Here is a 25135-nt window from a genome sequence, read left to right on the forward strand (position 1 = left end):
GTGTGCGTGGTGTGTGTGTGTGGTGTGTGTGTGGTGTGGTGTGTGTGTGGTGTGTGTGGTGTTGTGTGTGTGGTGTTTGTGTGTGTGTGTGTGTGGTGTGTGTGTGGTGTGGTGTTTGTGTGTGGTGTGTGTGTGGTGTGTGTGTGGTGTGGTGTGTGTGGTGTGTGTGTGGTGTGGTGTGTGTGGTGTTGTGTGTGGTGTGTGTGTGTGGTGTGTGTGTGTGGTGTGGTGTGTGTGGTGTGTGTGTGTGGTGTGTGTGTGGTGGTGTGTGTGGTCTGTGTGTGTGGTGTTGTGTGTGTGGTGTTGTGTGTGTGGTGGTGTTGTGTGTGGTGTGTGTGTGTGGTGGTGTGTGTGTGTGGTGGGTGTGTGTGTGGTGTTGTGTGTGTGTGTGGTGTGTGTGTGGTGTGTGTGTGTGTGGTGTGTGTGTGGTGTGTGTGTGTGGTGTGTGTGTGGTGGTGTGTGTGTGTGTGGTGGTGTGTGTGTGTGTGGTGGTGTGTGTGTGTGTGGTGTGTGTGTGGTGTGTGGTGTGTGTGGTGTGTGTGTGTGTGGTGTTGTGTGTGTGGTGTTGTGTGTGTGGTGTTGTGTGTGGTGTTGTGTGTGTGGTGTTGTGTGTGTGGTGTTGTGTGTGTGGTGTTGTGTGTGTGGTGTTGTGTGTGTGGTGTTGTGTGTGTGGTGTTGTGTGTGTGGTGTTGTGTGTGTGTGTGTGGTGTGTGTGTGGTGTGGTGTGTGGTGTGTGTGTGGTGTGTGTGTGTGTGTGTGTGTGTGTGTGGTGTGTGTGTGGTGTGGTGTGTGGTGTGTGTGTGGTGTGGTGTGTGTGGTGTTGTGTGTGGTGTGTGTGTGTGGTGTGGTGTGTGTGGTGTGTGTGTGTGGTGTGTGTGTGGTGGTGTGTGTGGTCTGTGTGTGTGGTGTTGTGTGTGTGGTGTTGTGTGTGTGGTGGTGTTGTGTGTGGTGTGTGTGTGTGGTGGTGTGTGTGTGGTGGTGTGTGTGTGGTGTTGTGTGTGTGGTGGTGTGTGTGTGGTGTGTGTGGTGTGTGTGTGGTGTGTGTGTGGTGTGTGTGTGTGGTGTGTGTGTGGTGTGTGTGTGGTGTGTGTGTGGTGGTGTGTGTGTGTGTGGTGTGTGTGTGTGTGGTGTGTGTGTGTGTGGTGTGTGTGTGTGTGGTGTTGTGTGTGTGGTGTGTGTGTGGTGTGTGTGTGGTGTTGTGTGTGTGGTGTTGTGTGTGTGGTGTTGTGTGTGTGGTGTTGTGTGTGTGGTGTTGTGTGTGTGGTGTGTGCTGTGTGTGTTGTGTGTGCGGTGTGTGTGTGTGGTATGTGTGTGGTGTGTATGCGGTGCGTGTGGTGTGTGCTGTGTGCAATGTGTGTGTGTGTGCAATGTATGCAGTGTGTGCGGTGTGTGTGCGGTGTGCAATGTATGCAGTGTGTGTGGTGTGTGTGCAATGTATGTTGTGTGCGGTGCGTGCGCGTACCTTGAGGCTGCTCTCGTAGTCGGTGTTGAGCTTGAACATCAAAGCGAGCCGCAGGTGGACCTCATTGGCGCGCCGGAAGCCCGGCTCGATGTAGAGCACCTCCTGGAAGGCCTTGGTGGCCCTGGGGGGACACGGGGGGGGGGGCACGGGGGGGGGGGGGGGGGGGAGTGTCAGCGGGCGCCGGTTACAGGCCGGACGTCCGGGGTGGGAGATGGAGCCGATGTCTTGCAACGCGGATCCGACGCGGTGGTCAGAACGGAGCCGGCAACATTTGATGGAACTGCCTGCAAGGAACGGAACCGGCGGAACAGAATAGATCCAGCAGAACGGAACGTTCAGAGTGGAACCGGCGGAACAGAAGAGATCCAGCAGAACGGAACGTTCAGAGTGGAACCGGCGGAACAGAATAGATCCAGTAGAACGGAACGTTCAGAGTGGAACCAGTGGAACAGAATCGATCCAGCAGAACGGAACGTTCAGAGTGGGACCAGCAGAACAGAATCGATCCAGCAGAACGGAACGTTCAGAGTGGAACCAGCGGAACAGAAGAGATCCAGCAGAACGGAAGGTTCAGAGTGGAACCAGCAGAACAGAATCGATCCAGCAGAACAGAACGTTCAGAGTGGAACCAGCGGAACAGAAGAGATCCAGCAGAACGGAACGTTCAGAGTGGAACCAGCAGAACAGAATCGATCCAGCAGAACAGAACGTTCAGAGTGGAACCAGCGGAACAGAATCGATCCAGCAGAACGGAACGTTCAGAGTGGAACCAGCGGAACAGAATCGATCCAGCAGAACGGAACGTTCAGAGTGGAACCAGCAGAACAGAATCGATCCAGCAGAACGGAACGTTCAGAGTGGAACCAGCGGAACAGAATCGATCCAGCAGAACGGAACATTCAGAGTGGAACCAGCGGAACAGAATCGATCCAGCAGAACGGAACGTTCAGAGTGGAACCGGCGGAACAGAATCGATCCAGCAGAACGGAACGTTCAGAGTGGAACCAGCGGAACAGAATCGATCCAGCAGAACAGAACGTTCAGAGTGGAACCAGCGGAACAGAATCGATCCAGCAGAACGGAACGTTCAGAGTGGAACCGGCGGAACAGAATCGATCCAGCAGAACGGAACGTTCAGAGTGGAACCTGCGGAACAGAAGAGATCCAGCAGAACGGAACGTTCAGAGTGGAACCAGCAGAACAGAATCGATCCAGCAGAACAGAACGTTCAGAGTGGAACCAGCGGAACAGAATAGATCCAGCAGAACGGAACGTTCAGAGTGGAACCAGCAGAACAGAATCGATCCAGCAGAACGGAACGTTCAGAGTGGAACCAGCGGAACAGAAGAGATCCAGCAGAACGGAATGTTCAGAGTGGAACCGGCGGAACAGAATCGATCCAGCAGAACGGAACGTTCAGAGTGGAACCTGCGGAACAGAAGAGATCCAGCAGAACGGAATGTTCAGAGTGGAACCGGCGGAACAGAATCGATCCAGCAGAACGGAACGTTCAGAGTGGAACCAGCGGAACAGAATCGATCCAGCAGAACGGAACGTTCAGAGTGGAACCGGCGGAACAGAATCGATCCAGCAGAACGGAACGTTCAGAGTGGAACCTGCGGAACAGAAGAGATCCAGCAGAACGGAACGTTCAGAGTGGATCAAAAAGCCCCTCCCCCCACCCTGAACGAGACCTGCACGGCCACACAAAGACAAAGATCCCCCGTATAGCCTTAACAGACTGTAGGGGCAAGTGCTGTTAGCGAGCACCTATGAAGGCCGGAACGGCACACGAGGGGGTGGGTGGCCAGCACCACGCCCGACCGCCTTTGTCTCCCCAGTGGCGATGTTTACTAAACACCGCACCAGGTACTCATTTGAGGCTGAGTCGACCTAGGGGAGGCCCAGGACCGGTTCAGATAATCGTCGCTGGTGTTGTTGGCCGTGAGCGGGAATCGAACTCGGGTCGCCGGGTTCATAGCGCAGCGTAGCGCTAACCGCTGCACCACCGCTCACCACACACAAATACCTTCACGACCGCACACACACCTGCATGGACACACACACACCTACACACACACACACCTACACGGCCACACACACACACACCTACACGGCCACACACACACCAACACACACACACCTGCACGGCCACACACACACCTGCACGGCCGCACACACACACACACCTGCACGGCCACACACACACACACCTGCACGGCCACACACACACACCTGCACGGCCACACACACACACACACCTGCACGGCCGCACACACACACACACCTGCACGGCCACACACACACACACACCTGCACGGCCACACACACACACACACCTACACGGCCACACACACACCTGCACGGCCACACACCTGCACGGCCGCACACACACCTACACCTGCACGACTGCGCACACACACACCTACACACACACACCGACACACACACACACCTGCACGGCCACACACACACACCTGCACAGCCACACACACACGGAGTTACGGAGGCTGCACAGTGGCACCGTCGACCCTGGGAGAGACCCCCACGGATCCCCTTTCATCCTGCGGCCACAGCGCGTGGTGAGGCCACTGCCCTTGATCCCACGTGATGGGGTACAGGAAGTGGGGGGAGGGGGGAGACTGGGGGGTCAAGACCACCCCCCCTCACCTCCAAACCTCCCCCCACCATCAGAGGTCCGGCTTCCTCTCCCTGCGTCACCCCCCAACCCCCACCTCGCTCTCCCATCCTCTCTCTCACTTCCCCTTCACGCGAAAGCGGCCTCCCACCTCTCTACTCATCTACCCCACGTGTCCCCACGTGTCCCCACGTGTCCCCACGTGACCCCACGTGACCCCACGTGACCCCACGAATCTCCCCACGTCTCCCCCCATCTACCACGTCTCACCGCGTCTTTCCCCACATCTCCGGTCACACACAGTCACACAGACACACAGGCAAAGATAAAAGACACACAGACACCGACACACACACATTGACACCGACACACACCGACACACACAGCCACACGTACACCGACACACACACTGACACACCAACACACACAGCCACACGTACACTGACACACACACACACACCATCACACACACAGACACACACACCGACACATACACACCGACACACACTGACACACCATCACACACACACAGACACACACCGACACACACCGACACACCGACACACACCGACACACACACACACACCGACACACACACAGACACAGACCCCGCAGTAATAACCATCAGCCTCCACTCGCTCCCTCCACAGGGGGAGGGCCCAAGGGGATTGGTTTGGCGAGGTGCGACCCTTGAACTCTGACCCCTGGGGGCATGACCTCTATCTGCCACCTCCTGTCAGGATGTCTTGGAGGCACAGGAAAAAGGCGATACAACACACACACACTCATACAACACACACTCATACACACTCATACAACACACACACTCACCTACACACACTCATACATACACACACCTACACACACACTCACCTACATACAACACACACACTCATACAACACACACTCATACACACTCATACACACTCATACAACACACACACTCATACACACACACTCACTCACCTACACACACACTCACCTACACACACACTCATACAACACACACTCATACAACACACACACTCACCTACACACACACTCGCACACACTCACCTACATACAACACACACACTCATACACACTCATACAACACACACACACTCAAACAACACACACACTCATACATACACTCGCACACACACTCATACAACACACACACACTCATACAACACACACACACTCTCACCTACACACACTCACCTACACACACACACTCATACATACACACACACACTCATACACACACACACACCTACACACACACTCGCACACACTCACCTACATACAACACACACACTCATACAACACACACCAATATAACATACAACACACACACACTCATACAACACACACTCATACACACTCATACAACACACACACACTCATACAACACACACACTCACTCACCTACACACACACTCATACATACACACACCCGCACACACTCACCTACATACAACACACACTCATACAACACACACCAATATAACACATACACACACTCATACATACACACACACATACACACACTCATACATACACACACACAATCATACTTACACACAACGTACATACACAGACGTACATACACACACACACAGACGTACACACAGACGTACATACACACACGTACACAGACGTACACACACAGACGTACACACAGACGTACATACACACACGTACACAGACGTACACACACAGACGTACACACAGACGTACATACACACACAGACGTGCATACACACACGTACACACACACACACACAGACGTACACACATACACACACACAGACGTACACACATACACACACACAGACGTACACACACACACAGACGTACACACATACACACACACAGACGTACACACACACAGACGTACACACACACAGACGTACACACACACACACAGACGTACACACACACACACAGACGTACACACACACACACAGACGTACACACACACAGACGTACACACACACAGACGTACACACACACAGACGTACACACACACAGACGTACACACACACACACACAGACGTACACACACATACACACACGTACACACACACACAGACGTACACACATACACATACACACACACAGACGTACACACACACAGATGTACACACACACAGACGTGCACACACACAGACGTACACACACACACAGACGTGCACACACACAGACGTACACACACACAGACGTACACACACAGTCACACACACACAGACGTGCACACACGTGCACACACGTACACACGTGCTCACCACCCTTACCCACACCACGGCTAATTCACGGCTGGCCGTGAGGGATGCAGCGGGGGGGGGGGGCGACGTTGCCAGGCAACAGCGGAGCGGCCTGGTGGTTTCATGTCTGGACCCCTTTTCTCAAACGTCGGTTGCCTCGGCAACGGGATGAGAGGAGGGGGGTGGGGGCTTCAAACAATGGCCGCCACTCTCATTGGCGGAGCGGTGGACTCAGAGCGGTGGACTAAGAGCGGTGGACTCGGAGCGGTGGACTCGGAGCGGTGGACTCGGAGCGGTGGACTCGGAGCGGTGGACTCGGAGCGGTGGACTCGGAGCGGTGGACTAAGAGCGGTGGACTAAGAGCGGTGGACTCAGAGCGGTGGACTCAGAGCGGTGGACTCAGAGCGGTGGACTCAGAGCGGTGGACTCAGAGCGGTGGACTCGGAGCGGTGGACTCGGAGCGGTGGACTCGGAGCGGTGGACTAAGAGCGGTGGACTAAGAGCGGTGGACTAAGAGCGGTGGACTAAGAGCGGTGGACTCAGAGCGGTGGACTAAGAGCGGTGGACTCGGAGCGGTGGACTCAGAGCGGTGGACTCAGAGCGGTGGACTAAGAGCGGTGGACTAAGAGCGGTGGACTCGGAGCGGTGGACTAAGAGCGGTGGACTAAGAGCGGTGGACTCGGAGCGGTGGACTAAGAGCGGTGGACTCGGAGCGGTGGACTCGGAGCGGTGGACTCGGAGCGGTGGACTCGGAGCGGTGGACTCGGAGCGGTGGACTCGGAGCGGTGGACTCAGAGCGGTGGACTCAGAGCAGTGGACTCGGAGCGGTTGCTGTGCGGCCAGAGGAGCGTAAGCGTTGGCACGGCAACCGTCACGTGCAGGACCACCACCGCGCCAACGGTACCGTCACAACAACCACAACCACCACCACAACCACAACAACCACAACCACCACCACAACCACCACCACGCACAGGACACTCTCGCAACGCCACCCCCCACCAACCTCACAACGCCCTCACAGCGGGGCCAGCCGCACCACCACCCCCACCACCAACCCCACAACGCCCTCACAGCAGGGCCAGCCACACCACCACCACCAACCCCACAACCCCCTCACAGCGGGGCCAGCCACACCACCACCCCCACCACCAACCCCACAACGCCCTCACAGCAGGGCCAGCCACACCACCACCACCAACCCCACAACGCCCTCACAGCGGGGCCAGCCACACCACCACCCCCCCACCAACCCCACAACGCCCTCACAGCGGGGCCAGCCACACCACCCCCCCCCCCCCCACCAACCCCACAACGCCCTCACAGCGGGGCCAGCCACACCACCCCCCCCCCAACAACCCCACAACCCCCTCACAGCGGGGCCAGCCACACCACCCCCCCCACCAACCCCACAACGCCGTCACAGCGGGGCCAGCCACACCACCCCCCCCCCACCAACCCCACAACCCCCTCACAGCGGGGTCAGCCACACCACCACCCCCCCCCACCAACCCCACAACGCCCTCACAGCGGGGTCAGCCACACCACCACCCCCCCCACCAACCCGACAACGCCCTCACAGCAGGGCCAGCCGCACCACCACCCCCCCCCACCAACCCCACAACGCCCTCACAGCGGGGCCAGCCACACCACCACCCCCCCCCACCAACCCCACAACGCCCTCACAGCAGGGCCAGCCGCACCACCACCCCCCCCCACCAACTCCACAACGCCCTCACAGCAGGGCCAGCCACACCACCACCCCCCCCCACCAACCCCACAACGCCCTCACAGCAGGGCCAGCCGCACCACCACCCCCCCCCACCAACCCCACAACGCCCTCACAGCGGGGCCAGCCGCACCACCACCCCCCCCCACCAACTCCACAACGCCCTCACAGCACGGGCCAGCCGCACCACCACCCCCCCCCCACCAACTCCACAACGCCCTCACAGCAGGGCCAGCCACACCACCACCCCCCCCCCCCACCAACCCCACAACGCCCTCACAGCAGGGCAGCCGCACACCACCCCCCCCCCACCAACCCCACAACGCCCTCACAGCGGGGCCAGCCGCACCACCACCCCCCCACCAACCCCACAACGCCCTCACAGCGGGGGCCAGCCGCACCACCACCCCCCCCACCAACCCCACAACGCCCTCACAGCGGGGCCAGCCGCACCACCACCCCCCCCACCAACCCCACAACGCCCTCACAGCGGGGCCAGCCACACCACCACCCCCCCACCAACCCCACAACGCCCTCACAGCGGGGCCAGCCGCACCACCACCCCCCCCACCAACCCCACAACGCCCTCACAGCGGGGCCAGCCGCACCACCACCCCCCACCAACCCCACAACGCCCTCACAGCGGGGGCCAGCCACACCACCACCCCCCCACCAACCCCACCAACCCCACAACGCCCTCACAGCGGAGCCAGAGGTGCTAATTGACGCGGGTGCTGGGCTCGTTAAGTCTTAACGGACTCAACGTCGCCCGCTGGGGAGCGAGCGAGAGTGGGTAGTGGGTGGGTGGGTGGGGTAAGGTGGGTGGATGGGTAAGGTGGGTGGGTAAGGTGGGTGGGGTGAGGTGGATGGTGGGTGGGTTGGTGGTGGGTGGTGGGTGGGTGGTGGATGGGTGAGGTGGGTGGTGGGTTGTTTGGTGCTCCCTAGCGGCCCCTTCTCGCCACCCCCCCTCCCTCCACACCACCACCCCCCCCCCCCCCCCGTGTGCATCCGCGCCACGTTGCTTGCTCGATTCGATTTTCTCAACAACTTGTTTTCGTTACTTTCATTTTAACACCACGCTGTCCAAGGGCAGCGTTGCCGTGAGGGGTCGGATATCTACCAGCCGACCCCACGGCCAAATACCCCCGGTCCACGCACCTTCCGTGGCACATGCCAGGGGGCTCGCATCGGTGAACCCCTTGAATTGACCATCAGCACTCGACAGAGGTCGCAAACGGGTTTTGATTCCTTACCCGTACCCGTACCCGGCCGCACCAGGGTCGCAACCGGGTACCCGATACCCGTACCCTACCCGTACCCGGCCGGGTACGGGTAGGGTACGGGTATCGGGTACCCGGTTGCGACCTCTGGGATGAAGCCACGTTGCAGGCGCGGGTGGGTTGATTCTAGGAACTTGATTTGTGAGAAGAGACAAGACGTTGGGAAATGAGTGACAATCACGGTGACTCACCAGTGACTCACGGCCTACCTGTACCCGTACCAGGCCGCACCAGGGTCGCAAACGGCTACCCGTACTTGGCCGGGTACGGGTAGCCGGGTATCGGGTAGGGTACGGGTATCGGGTACCCGGTTGCGACCTCTGCCACTCGGCTACCCGCCAGACCAGGGCGACCGGCCACTCCACCGTGCATCCGGTCACACGCCCAGCAAGAACAGCGCTCGCCATTCGACACCGGGCGAATTTGGTGACTGTCGCCACGGCGACTGTGCCAGGCCGGGTGCACCTTTGAGGCGGTCACGTGACGTGTCGAAGGCTCGCGGCCACGGGGACAGACCCAGCAGGGTGCCGCCCTGGGTTGGCCGACTGAGATGCCTGGCAGATGCACCACCAGCTGTGCCCCCAGCTGTGCCAGGCTAGGTGCAGGAGGTCACGGGACAGACTCAAGTACCGTGAGTTGCCCCACTGAGGTCACCGGCAGATGCACCACCTGTGCCGCCCGACTGTGGCAGTACCACCACCACCAACTACCCACAGACTCATCACACAGAGACCCACAGACTCATCACACAGAGACCCATAGACTCATCACATCACACAGAGACCCACAAGAGACCCACAGACTCATCACACAGAGACCCACAGACTCATCACATCACACAGAGACCCACAGACTCATCACGCAGAGACCCACAGACTCATCACACAGAGACCCACAGACTCATCACACAGAGACCCACAGACTCATCACATCACACAGAGACCCACAGACTCATCACGCAGAGACCCACAGACTCATCACACAGAGACCCACAGACTCATCACATCACACAGAGACCCACAGACTCACCACACAGAGACCCACAGACTCATCACATCACACAGAGACCCACAGACTCATCACACAGAGACCCACAGACTCATCACATCACACAGAGACCCACAGACTCATCACATCACACAGAGACCCACAGACTCACCACACAGAGACCCACAGACTCATCACATCACACAGAGACCCACAGACTCATCACGCAGAGACCCACAGACTCATCACGCAGAGACCCACAGACTCATCACACAGAGACCCACAGACTCATCACATCACACAGAGACCCATAGACTCATCACACAGAGACCCACAGACTCATCACATCACACAGAGACCCACAGACTCATCACACAGAGACCCACAGACTCATCACATCACACAGAGACCCACAGACTCATCACGCAGAGACCCACAGACTCATCACACAGAGACCCACAGACCCATCACATCACACAGAGACCCACAGACTCATCACATCACACAGAGACCCACAGACTCATCACACAGAGACCCACAGACTCATCACACAGAGACCCACAGACTCATCACATCACACAGAGACCCACAGACTCATCACGCAGAGACCCACAGACTCATCACGCAGAGACCCACAGACTCATCACGCAGAGACCCACAGACTCATCACGCAGAGACCCATAGACTCACCAGAGACCCACCAGGTACTCATTTATGGCTGAGTCGACCTAGTGGAGGCCCATGACTGGTTCAGATCATCGCGTCACTGGTGGTGTTGGCCGTGAGCGGGAATCGAACTCGGGCCGCCGGGTTCGTAGCACCGGCGGGCTAACCGCTGCACCACCGCTCCCCACACAACAACAACAACCGCCATTCGCCACTAAGTGGCGGTGACGTCACCAGGGCGCCTGTGCCAGGCTAGGTGCACGTTGAGGCTACCAAGTGAAGTGTGGAACGCCGCCGGCAGGAGGAGGTTACGGGGCAGACCCTGCAGGTGCCACGGGTCGACTGACCGAGATGAGTGGCCGATGCACCACCCGTGCCCCCTGCACTGACACACACACCGTGCGCCACGCACGCACACACGTGCGCACGCACGCACACACGTGCGCACGCACGCACACACGTGCGCACGCACGCACACACGTGCGCACGCACGCACACACGTGCGCACACACGCACACACGTGTGCACACACGCACGCACACACGTGCGCACGCACGCACACACGTGCGCACGCACGCACACACGTGCGCACGCACCTACCTGTGCGTGTGTCTTTGTGTGCTCGCACAATCGCTTCCGCCCCCCCTTGTTCTCCCCCTCCACCTCAAGCCGGTAGGACGGTGACTCACCCCGAAGGGTAAACAGCACGCACCTGTGTGCACGCGTCAACAACTACACCACCGCCACCACCACCACCGCCACACGGACACCGCCACCACGGCCACCACGACCACAGCTACGGCCACCACCACAACCGCTGTCAACGCCATCACTGCCAGAGCCACCACCACCGCCATCACCACCGCCACCAACGCCACACGGACACCACCACACGGACACCGCCACCACACGGACACCACCGCCACCACAGCCGCCACCACCACAGCCGCCACCACCACGACCGCTGTCAACGCCATCACTACCAGCGCCACTGCCACCGCTGCCACCACCACCACCGCCGCCAACGCCACAAGACTGCGGCTGCCACCAGCAAGCAGTCGGTCACCGCATCACGATGCGCTTCTGCAGCGGCCGTCTGGAACGCTCTCTTCCTTCCGATATTAGGAAGCCACAGACTCACCACACAGAGACCCACAGACTCATCACACAGAGACCCACAGACTCATTACACAGAGACCCAAAGACTCACCACACAGAGACCCACAGACTCATCACACAGAGACCCACAGACTCATTACACAGAGACCCACAGACTCACCACACAGAGACCAACAGACTCACCACACAGAGACCAACAGACTCATTACACAGAGACCCACAGACTCACCACACAGAGACCCACAGACTCATCACACAGAGACCCACAGACTCATCACACAGAGACCCACAGACTCACCACAGAGACCCACAGACTCACCACACAGAGACCCACAGACTCATCACACAGAGACCCATAGACTCACCACACCGATAGACTCACCACACAGAGACCCACAGACTCACCACACAGAGACCCACAGACTCACCACACAGAGACCCACAGACTCATCACGCAGAGACCCACAGACTCATCACGCAGAGACCCACAGACTCATCACGCAGAGACCCACAGACTCATCACGCAGAGACCCATAGACTCACCAGAGACCCACCAGGTACTCATTTATGGCTGAGTCGACCTAGTGGAGGCCCATGACTGGTTCAGATCATCGCGTCACTGGTGGTGTTGGCCGTGAGCGGGAATCGAACTCGGGCCGCCGGGTTCGTAGCACCGGCGGGCTAACCGCTGCACCACCGCTCCCCACACAACAACAACAACCGCCATTCGCCACTAAGTGGCGGTGACGTCACCAGGGCGCCTGTGCCAGGCTAGGTGCACGTTGAGGCTACCAATTGAAGTGTGGAACGCCGCCGGCAGGAGGAGGTTACGGGGCAGACCCTGCAGGTGCCACGGGTCGACTGACCGAGATGAGTGGCCGATGCACCACCCGTGCCCCCTGCACTGACACACACACGTGCGCACGCACGCACACACGTGCGCACGCACGCACACACGTGCGCACGCACGCACACACGTGCGCACGCACGCACACACGTGCGCACGCACGCACACACGTGCGCACGCACGCACACACGTGTGCACACACGCACGCACACACGTGCGCACGCACGCACACACGTGCGCACGCACGCACACACGTGCGCACGCACCTACCTGTGCGTGTGTCTTTGTGTGCTCGCACAATCGCTTCCGCCCCCCCCTTGTTCTCCCCCTCCACCTCAAGCCGGTAGGACGGTGACTCACCCCGAAGGGTAAACAGCACGCACCTGTGTGCACGCGTCAACAACTACACCACCGCCACCACCACCACCGCCACACGGACACCGCCACCACGGCCACCACGACCACAGCTACGGCCACCACCACAACCGCTGTCAACGCCATCACTGCCAGAGCCACCACCACCGCCATCACCACCGCCACCAACGCCACACGGACACCACCACACGGACACCGCCACCACACGGACACCACCGCCACCACAGCCGCCACCACCACAGCCGCCACCACCACGACCGCTGTCAACGCCATCACTACCAGCGCCACTGCCACCGCTGCCACCACCACCACCGCCGCCAACGCCACAAGACTGCGGCTGCCACCAGCAAGCAGTCGGTCACCGCATCACGATGCGCTTCTGCAGCGGCCGTCTGGAACGCTCTCTTCCTTCCGATATTAGGAAGCCACAGACTCACCACACAGAGACCCACAGACTCATCACACAGAGACCCACAGACTCATTACACAGAGACCCAAAGACTCACCACACAGAGACCCACAGACTCATCACACAGAGACCCACAGACTCATTACACAGAGACCCACAGACTCACCACACAGAGACCAACAGACTCACCACACAGAGACCAACAGACTCATTACACAGAGACCCACAGACTCACCACACAGAGACCCACAGACTCATCACACAGAGACCCACAGACTCATCACACAGAGACCCACAGACTCACCACAGAGACCCACAGACTCACCACACAGAGACCCACAGACTCATCACACAGAGACCCATAGACTCACCACACCGATAGACTCACCACACAGAGACCCACAGACTCACCACACAGAGACCCACAGACTCACCACACAGAGACCCACAGACTCATCACACATAGACCCACAGACTCACCACAGAGAGACCCACAGACTCACCACACAGAGACCCATAGACTCATCACACAGAGACCCACAGACTCATCACACAGAGACCCACAGACTCACCACACAGAGACCCACAGACTCACCACACAGAGACCCACAGACTCACCACACAGAGACCCACAGACTCACCACACAGAGACCCACAGACTCACCACACAGAGACCCACAGACTCACCACACAGAGACCCATAGACTCATCACACAGAGACCCACAGACTCATCACACAGAGACCCACAGACTCACCACACAGAGACCCACAGACTCACCACACAGAGACCCACAGACTCACCACACAGAGACCCACAGACTCACCACACAGAGACCCACAGACTCACCACAGCAAACAACAACAACAGAGCAACACGTCAGGAGTGCAACGTGCAGGAGGAGGAGGCACTTGACCCAACGGCCCCCCAGCTCAGAGACTACACGGGGGACCTTTGCCCTCCCGTGTCGTTCACTTTTGCCGTCCTTGGCGCTCGCTGTCGCGGTGCCGTGTTGTTTGTTGTTGTTGTTTGTTGTTGTTGTTTGTTGTTGTTGTTTGTTGTTGTTGTTGTGATGCTGTGACCCCTGATGCTGTGACCCCCCCCCCCCGTGCTTTCTAACTGGACATGTGGGAAAAAACGTTTTATAGTTCCACGTATTCGTCCTGCAGTCCAAATACAGAGTCTCGCGATTCTGATGCTGGGGCAATCCGAGTTACAGAGCCTTACAGCGAGACACAGGGAGACAACAGGGAGACACGGGGAGACACGGGGAGACACGGGGGGAGACACAGGGAGACAACAGGGAGACACGGGGAGACACGGGGAGACACGGGGGAGACACGGGGAGACACGGGGAGACACGGGGGAGACACGGGGAGACACGGGGAGACACGGGGGGAGACACGGGGAGACACGGGGAGACACGGGGAGACACGGGGAGACACCGGGGAGACACGGGGAGACACGGGGAGACACGGGGAGACACGGGGAGACACGGGGAGACACGGGGAGACACGGGGAGACCACGGGGAGACCACAGCGGAGAGACACGAGGAGACAAGGGGAGACAGAGAGAGACACAGGGAGACACAGTGAGAGACAGGGAGACACAGCGGAGAGACACGAGGAGACAAGGGGAGACAGAGAGAGACACACAGGGAGACACAGTGAGACACAGTGAGAGACAGGGAGACACAGCATAGAGACAAGAGGAGACACAAGGAGACATGGGGAGACAGAGAGAGACACAGAGACACGGTGAGACACAGTGAGAGACACGGGAAGACACGGGGAGACACAGGGAGACACAGGGAGACACAGCGGAGAGACAGGGAGACACGGTGAGAGACGGGAGACACGGGGAGACACGGGGAGACACAGGGAGACACGGGGAGACACAGGGAGACACGGGGAGACACGGGGATGGATAGGGAGACACAGTGAGAGACAGGGAGAGACAGGGAGACACAGAGACACAGGGAGACACAGCGGAGACACGGGGAGACAGGGAGACACGGGGAGACACAGGGAGACACGGGGAGAGACAGGGAGACACGGGGAGAGTGCAAACAGAGACACAGAGAGACACTGGGAGAGACAGGGAGACACAGGGAGACACAGGGAGACACGGGGAGACACGGGGAGACACGGGGAGAGTGCAGACAGAAACAGGGAGACACGGGGAGACAAGGGGAGACACAGAGACACACAGGGAGACACGGAGAGACACAGTGGAGAGACAGGGAGACACAGAGACACACAGGGAGACACGGAGAGACACAGCGGAGAGACAGGGGAGACACAGAGACACACAGGGAGACGCGGAGAGACACAGCGGAGAGACAGGGAGACACAGAGACCCACAGGGAGACACGGAGAGACACAGCGGAGAGACAGGGAGACACAGAGACACACAGGGAGACACGGAGAGACACAGCGGAGAGACAGGGGAGTCACAGAGACACACAGGGAGACCACGGAGAGACACAGCGGAGAGACAGGGAGACACAGAGACACACAGGGAGACACGGAGAGACACAGCGGAGAGACACTGGGAGACACAGAGACACACAGGGAGACACGGAGAGACACAGCGGAGAGACACTGGGAGAGAGAGAACCACGCAATGGGAGCGCGAGGGATGAGGGGGGAGGGGCAAGGCGGGGGCTGTGAAATGGAGCACAGCTGGGCGGCGGGGGGGTTCAGTGCGGGGGGGGGGGGGTTCAGTGTGGGGGTGGGGGGGGGGTTCAGTGCGGGGGGGGGGGGTTCAGTGCGGGGGGGGGGGTTCAGTGCGGGGGGGGGTGTAGTTATTTATATATTTATATATTTCACCGCCATCCGTTCTGCACGACCGCGCGCCAATTACTGCGGCAGCGAATGGGCTAAAAATACCCCTCGACTCACAACCCCCAACACCACCACCACCTCACTACCATCACCCACTACCCCCCTCTCACTACCCCCTCTCACCACCCCCCTCTCACCACCCCCCTCTCACCACCCCCCCTCTCACCACCCCCTCTCACCCACCCCCTCTCACTACCCCCAACACCGCCACCACCACCACTACCCCCTCTCACTACCCCCAACACCACCACCACCACCTCTACCACCACCACCACCACCCCCCTCTCACTACCCCCCAACACCACCCACCACCCACCACCCCCTCTCACACCACCAACACCACCACCACCTCCACCACCACCACCTCCCACCCCCAACACCGCCACCACCACCCCCTCTCACCACCACCCTCTCACTACCCCCAACACCACCACCCCCTCTCACCCACCCCCAACACCGCCACCTCCACCCCCTCTCACCACCACCTCTCACTACCCCCAACACCACCCACCCCCTCTCACCACCACCTCTCACCACCCCCAACACCGCCACCTTCACCGCCCCCCCCTCTCACTACCCTGCCAGGCGCCCGTCCCGGACACTGGCGACCCCCCCCCACCCCCTCCCTGCCCCCCCCCCTCGTCTCCCTTCTGAGCACCCACCACCACCGCGTCTCTCTCTCATCTCTCTGTCTCCGTAGTCAACCCCTCACCCCCCCACCCCACCCTGTCCATCGGTTCAAATGAAGGGCTTCTCCTTATCCTCGTTGTTGTTGTGTTGTCACGTTCAGTTAGTTTGTCCTTGCGGCCGCCCCCCCCGACCCGATTAGCGCGGTTGGCTACGTACGGTGTGAAAGAAGTTCAACATACGGACTTGCACAGAGACCCACAGACTCACTACACAGAGACCCACAGAATCACCACACAAACACACACCACCACTACACCACACACCGCTACACCACACACACACACCGCTACACCACACACACACCACCACTACACCACACACCGCTACGCCACACACACACACACCGCTGCAACACACACACACACCGCTACACCACACACACACACCGCTACACCCACACACACACACCGCTACACCACACACACACACACCACTACACCACACAAACACCACCACAACACCACACACACACATCCACCGCTACACCACAAACACACACACACACCCACTGCTACACCCACAAACACAACCAGTACACCACACACACACACCACCGCTACACCACACCACACACCACTACACCACACAAACACCACCACAACACCACACACACACATCCACCGCTACACCACAAACATACACACACACACCACTGCTACACCACAAACACAACCAGTACACCACACACACACCACCGCTACACCGACACACACACAGCATGTGAGCGTGGTGGTCACACTGGTGCTGGCCTGGACTCTGCCAGGACCCCACTGGGAATGTGAAAAATGCAACAAAAATTCCACCTCGAGGCCCAGGAGCCTGCAAACAGTGGGAGACACCCCGGGCACACACACCTTACACACCACACAGACACACACACACACACCTTACACACACACACAGGACACACACACAGACACACACACAGACACATACACCTTACACACACACAGACACACACACAGACACACACAGACACACACACCTCACACACACACAGACACACACACACACAGACACCTTACACACACACACCTTACACACACACACAGACACACACACAGACACACACACCTTACACACACAACAGACACACACAGACACATACACCTTACACACACACACAGACACACACCTTACACCTTACACACACACAGACACACACCTTACACACACACCGACACATACACCTTACAAAGATAAAGATCCCCCGTATAGCCTTAACAGACTGTAGGGGCAAGTGCTGTTAGCGAGCAGCACCTGTGAAGGCTACCGGCGCTGTGGCACACGAGGGGGTGGGTGGCCAGCACCACACCCGGCCGCCTTTGTCTCCCCAGTGACGATGTTCACTACACACCGCACCAGGTACTCATTTGAGGCTGAGTTGACCTAGGGGAGGCCCAGGACCAGTTCAGATAATCGTCACCGGTGTTGGCCATGAGCGGGAATCAAACTCGGGTCGCCGGGTTCGTAGCGCTAACCGCTGCACCACAACTCCCCACACCTGACACACACGGTGACACACACATGCACACGGTGACACACACGCGCAAACGGTGACACACACGCACACGGTGACACACACACACGCACACGGTGACACACACACGCACACGGTGACACACACACGCACACAGTGACACACACCACGCACACCAGTGACACACACACGCACACGGTGACACGCACACGGTGACACACACACGGTGACACACACACGCACACGGTGACACACACACGCACACGGTGACACACACACGCACACGGTGACACACACACACACACACGGTGACACACACACACACGGTGACACACACACACACACGGTGACACACACACACACACGGTGACACACACACACACACAACGCCCTGCCACACCCACCACACGACAGCCGGCGACTTTGTTCAGCGGTCAGAGGTTTCATTCCGTGGTTAATTATCGCCACGGTGAACCCGCTTCAACTCTACACCACCACCACCACCATTCACATACTACCACCACCACCATCAACACCATTACTACCATTACCAATAGTACCACCAACAAGACAATTACCATCACCGCCTACACTACCACCGCCAATATACCGCGAACACCTTCACCACAACCAAACACTGCCATTGCCTTCATCACTACAACCACAAAACACCATTAACACCAACACAATCCCACTAACAATACCACCACAACCATAACACCACCAACACCACCACCATCAATACCACAAACAATACACAGACCAAAGCTCCCCCGTGTAGCCTTCACAGACTGTAGGGGCAAGTGCTGTTAGCGAGCAGAACCTGTGAAGGCTACCGGCGCTGTGGCACACGAGGGGGTGGGTGGCTAGCCACCACGCCCGGCCGCCTTTGGTCTCCCCAGTGCTAGCGATGTTTACTACACACCGTTACACCAGGTACTCATTTGAGGCTGAGTCGACCTAGGGGAGGCCCAGGACCGGCTCAGATAATCGTCACGACAGGTTGTTGGTGGCCGTGTGCGGGAATCGAACTCGGGTCGCCGGGTTCGTAGCGCAGCGTAGCGCTACCCACCCGTGGCATGACACACACACAGACACACTGACACACACACAGACACACACGCAGACACACTGACACACACACAGACACACACGCAGACACACTGACACACACACAGACACACACACAGACACACACACAGACACACACACAGACACACACACACTGACACACACACACCACAGACACACCCACGCAGACACACACACAGAGACACACGCTGACACACACACACACACTGACACACACTGACACACACACTGACACACACTGACACACACACACAGACACACACACAAGACACACACACAGACACACTGACACACACACAGACACACACGCAGACACACACACAGAGACACACGCTGACACACACCACACAGACACACACACAGACACACACACCACAGACACACACGCAGACACACACACAGAGACACACGCTGACACACACACCAGGACACACACACAGACACACACACGCTGACACACACACAGACACACACGCTGACACACACACAGACGACACACGCAGACACACACGCAGACACAGACACACTGACACACACACAGACACACACACAGTGACACACACACAGTGACACACACCACAGTGACCACACACAGTGACACACACACAGTGACACACGCTGACACACACACAGACACACACACAGACACACACACACACACACAGACACACACACGCTGACACACACACAGAGACACACGCAGACACACACACACACAGACACCACACACGCTGACACACACAGACACACACGCAGACACAGGACACACTGACATAGCGCAGACACAGACACACTGACACACACACAGACACACACGCAGACACACACACAGTGACACCACACACAGAGACACACGCTGACACACACGCTGACACACCACACAGACACGCACACGCTGACACACACACATACACACCACAGTGACACACCACACAGTCAGGGCTTCAAGATTTTTAAAAATAGGCGCTCTCACACCACCCCGCAGGTGACGAGCCACACGGGGCTCTTGAACGGCAACACCTGCACCCCCCCCACCCCCCCACAGCGCGTGCATGTGTGTGTGTGCGCGCGTGTGCGCGTGTGCGCGTGTGCGCGCATGCGTGCGCGTTGTGTGGGGTGCGTATGTGTGGCTGCGTGCGTGTGTGCGTGTGCGCGTGTGCGTGTGCGCGTGCCTGTGTGTGGGTATGCGCGTGCGTACGCTGTCGGCGGGTAGTGGTGTGGGGAGTGGTGGGTGGTGGTGTGTGGGGTGGTGGTGTTGGTGTGAATGGTGTTGGGTGGTGGTGTTGTGGGTGGTGGTGTGAATGGTGGTGGTGGTCATGGTGGGTGGTGTTGTGGGTGGTGTTGGTGGTGTTGGTGGTGGTGTTGGTGGTGGTGTTGTGGGTGGTGGTGTGAATGGTGGTGGTGGTGATGGGTGGTGGTGTTGTGGGTGGGTGTTGGTGGTGGTGGTGTTGGTGGTGTTGTGGGGGGTGGTTGGTCGGTGGTGGTTGGTGGTGTTGGTGGTGCGTGGTGTGAATGGTGGTGGTGGTGTTGTGGGTGGTGGGTGTGTAACTCCCGTTCACTGCCGAGTCTCAGAGTGGATGCAAGCGGCTCGGTGTTGATTTTATTTCGAGAGGCAGCGCTAGCAGCAGCGCTAGCAGCAGCAGCAGAGTAGCAGTAGCGCTAAGCAGCAGCAGTAGCAGCAGCAGCAGTAGCAGCAGCAGCAGTAGCGCTAGCAGCAGCAGTAGCGCTAGCAGTAGCAGTAGCAGCAGTAGCAGCAGCAGCAGTAGCGCTAGCAGTAGCAGTAGCAGCAGCAGTAGCAGCAGCAGCAGCGCTAGCAGCAGTAGCAGTAGCAGCAGCAGTAGCAGTAGCAGCAGCTGTAGCAGCAGCAGCAGTAGCAGCAGCAGTAGCAGCAGCAGCAGCGCTAGCAGCAGCAGGTAGCAGCAGCAGTAGCAGCAGCAGTAGCAGCAGCAGCAGCGCTAGCAGCAACCAGCGGAGTAGCAGTAGCGCTAAGCAGCAGCAGTAGCGCTAGCAGCAGCGCTAGCAGCAACAGCGGAGTAGCAGTAGCGCTAAGCAGCAGCAGTAGCGCTAAGCAGCAGCAGTAGCGCTAAGCAGCAGCAGTAGCGCTAGCAGCAGCGCTAGCAGCAACAGCGGAGTAGCAGTAGCGCTAAGCAGCAGCAGTAGCGCTAGCAGCAGCAGTAGCAGCAGCAGCGGAGTAGCAGTAGCAGAAGCGCTAAGCAGCAGCAGGTACGGCTAAGCAGCAAGCAGTAGCGCTAGCAGCAGCAGTGGAGTAGCAGCAGCAGCAACCAGAGTAGTAGCAGCAGCAGAGTAGCAGCAGCAGCAGCAGAGTAGCAGCAGCAGCACAACGGTGGCAGTGCCACTGGGTTTTCAAAAAGCACGTTGTGCATCCGCGTTGTCCTCTAACAACGCGGGCGGGTTGCGTTCCTGCAGAACGCCGCGTGGTGGGAAAGTCTCGTTACAATGAACAACAACAACAACAACATGAGGGCGGGTGGAGAGAGTAAAGCGCCAGCCCGCGACGACGCACGAGATGCGTAACGCAGGCCTGAACATCTTCTTGGTTCTTTCGGTAAAGTCACGTAGAGGGAAATGATGAAGTAAGAAAAATAAAACATAATAAAGTAATATAATATATTAACATAATATTATAAAATAATGTAATCAAATAATATTATATAATAAAATAGTAAGACATTATGATAATACAATATTATTATATTTCGATGTAAAGCTTTCGTGACTGCAGGAATTCATCTTCTTGGTTCTTTCGGTAAAGTCACGTAGAAGGGAAATGATAAAAGAATTAAAAATAAAACATAATAAAAGAATTAAGTTATCATGGTTTATTTTTTATTATTTTATTATTAAAATAAGATTAATTTTATCATGTTTTATTTTTACTACTTTATTACTTCCCTTCTACGTGACTTTACCGAAAGAACCAAGAACATGAATCCCTGCAGTCACGAAAGCTTTAAATCGAAAGGCCTGAACATCTCGAAGCATCCAGCAGTATCCCAATGCCTCGTGCGGTGATGACGATGGTGATGGAGATGGTGATGCCGATGACGATGGTGATGACGATGGTGATGACGATGACGATGGTGATGACGATGGTGATGACGATGGTGATGACGATGACGATGGTGATGACGATGGTGATGACGATGGTGATGACGATGGTGATGACGATGGTGATGACGATGGTGATGGTGATGACGATGGTGATGACGATGGTGATGACGATGGTGATGACGATGACGATGGTGATGACGATGGTGATGGTGATGACGATGGTGATGACGATGGTGATGACGATGGTGGATGACGATGACGATGGTGATGACGATGGTGATGACGATGACGATGGTGATGACGATGACGATGGTGATGGCGATGACGATGGTGATGACGATGGTGAGTGCCGATGACGATGGTGACTGACGATGACGATGGTGATGACGATGACGATGGTGATGACGATGGTGCTGACGATGGTGATGACGCTGACGATGGATGATGACGACTGACGATGGTGATGACGATGACGATGGTGATGACGATGGTGATGACGATGGTGATGACGATGGTGATGACGATGGCGACTGCCGATGGTGATGACGCTGGTGATGACGATGGTGATGACGATGGTGATGACGATGGTGATGACGATGGTGATGACGATGACGATGGTGATGACGATGGTGATGACGATGGTGCTGACGATGGTGATGACGATGACGATGGTGATGGACGATGGTGATGACGATGACGATGGTGACTGACGATGACGATGGTGATGACGATGGTGATCGACGATGGTGATGACGATGGTGATGACGATGGTGATGACGATGGTGATGACGATGACGATGGTGATGACGATGGTGATGACGATGGTGAGGTGACGCGGATGACGATGGTGATGACGATGGTGATGGACGATGGTGATGACGATGACCGATGGTGATGACGATGGTGACTGGTGATGACGATGGTGATGACGATGACGATGGTGATGACGATGACGATGGTGATGACGATGACGATGGTGATGACCGATGACGTGATGCGTGGCGATCGGTGATCCGATGACGATGGTGATGACGATGACGATGGTGATGACGATGGTGATGACGATGGGCGATGGTGAGACGATGGCGATGGTGATGACGATGGTGATGACGATGGTGATGACGATGACGATGGAGTGACGATGGTGATGACGCTGACGATGGTGATGACGATGGTGATGACGATGACGATGGTGATGACGATGACGATGGTGATGACGATGACGATGGTGATGACGATGACGATGGTGATGACGATGACGATGGTGATGACGATGAACGATGGTGATGACGATGGTGATGACGATGGTGATGACGATGACGATGGCGATGGTGATGACGATGACGATGGTGATAACGATGGTGATGACGATGGTGATGACGATGGTGATGACGATGACGATGGTGATGACGATGACGATGGTGCATCGACGATGATGACGATGACGACTGGTGATGACGCTGACGATGACGATGACGATGGTGATAACGATGGTGATGACGATGGTGATGACGATGGTGATGACGATGGTGATGACGCTGGTGATGACGATGACGATGGTGATGACGATGACGATGGTGATGACGATGGTGATGACGATGGTGACATGACGATGTTCGACGATGACGATGGTGATGACGATGACGATGGTGATGACGATGACCGATGGTGATGACGATGGTGATGACCGATGGACGATGCGATGATGACGATTGACGATGGCGATGACGATGGTGATGACGATGACGATGGCGATGACGATGACGATGGCGATGACGATGACGATGGTGATGACGATGACGATGGTGATGATAATGGTGATGATGATGATGATGGTGATGGTGATGATGATGATGGTGGTGATGGTGATGATGATGATGATGGTGATGATGGTGATGACGATGGTGATGATGATGGTGATGATGGTAGTGATGATGATGATGGTGATGATGGTGATGATGATGATGGTGATGATGATGACGATGCATGGATAAAGATCCCCCGTGTAGCCTCTAACAAACTGTAGGGGCAAGTGCTGTTAGCGAGCACCTATGAAGGCCGGAACGGTACACGAGGGAGTGGGTGGCCAGCACCACGCCCAGCCGTCTTTGTCTCCCCAGTGGCGATGTTTACTACACACTGCTACACCAGGTACTCATTTGAGGCCGAGTCTACCTAGGGGAGGCCCAGGACC

General features: G+C 57.4%; 1 protein-coding gene across 1 annotated transcript in view; it reads right to left on the reverse strand.

Annotated features, from left to right (window-relative positions):
* LOC144740655 (histone demethylase UTY-like) overlaps nt 1-25135 on the reverse strand; it is a 57234-nt gene that overhangs the window by 21700 nt on the left and 10399 nt on the right. The window contains exon 2 of the mRNA XM_078623451.1: nt 1463-1583. Within this exon, the coding sequence (XP_078479577.1) occupies nt 1463-1501 (39 nt within the window). The 5' untranslated portion in view covers nt 1502-1583. The remainder of the gene's footprint in view (nt 1-1462; nt 1584-25135) is intronic.

This window comes from Lampetra planeri, unplaced genomic scaffold (genome assembly GCF_965212315.1).
Source record: "Lampetra planeri unplaced genomic scaffold, kcLamPlan1.2.h2 scaffold_258, whole genome shotgun sequence".
In the NCBI taxonomy this organism is placed as follows: Eukaryota; Metazoa; Chordata; class Hyperoartia; order Petromyzontiformes; family Petromyzontidae; genus Lampetra; species Lampetra planeri.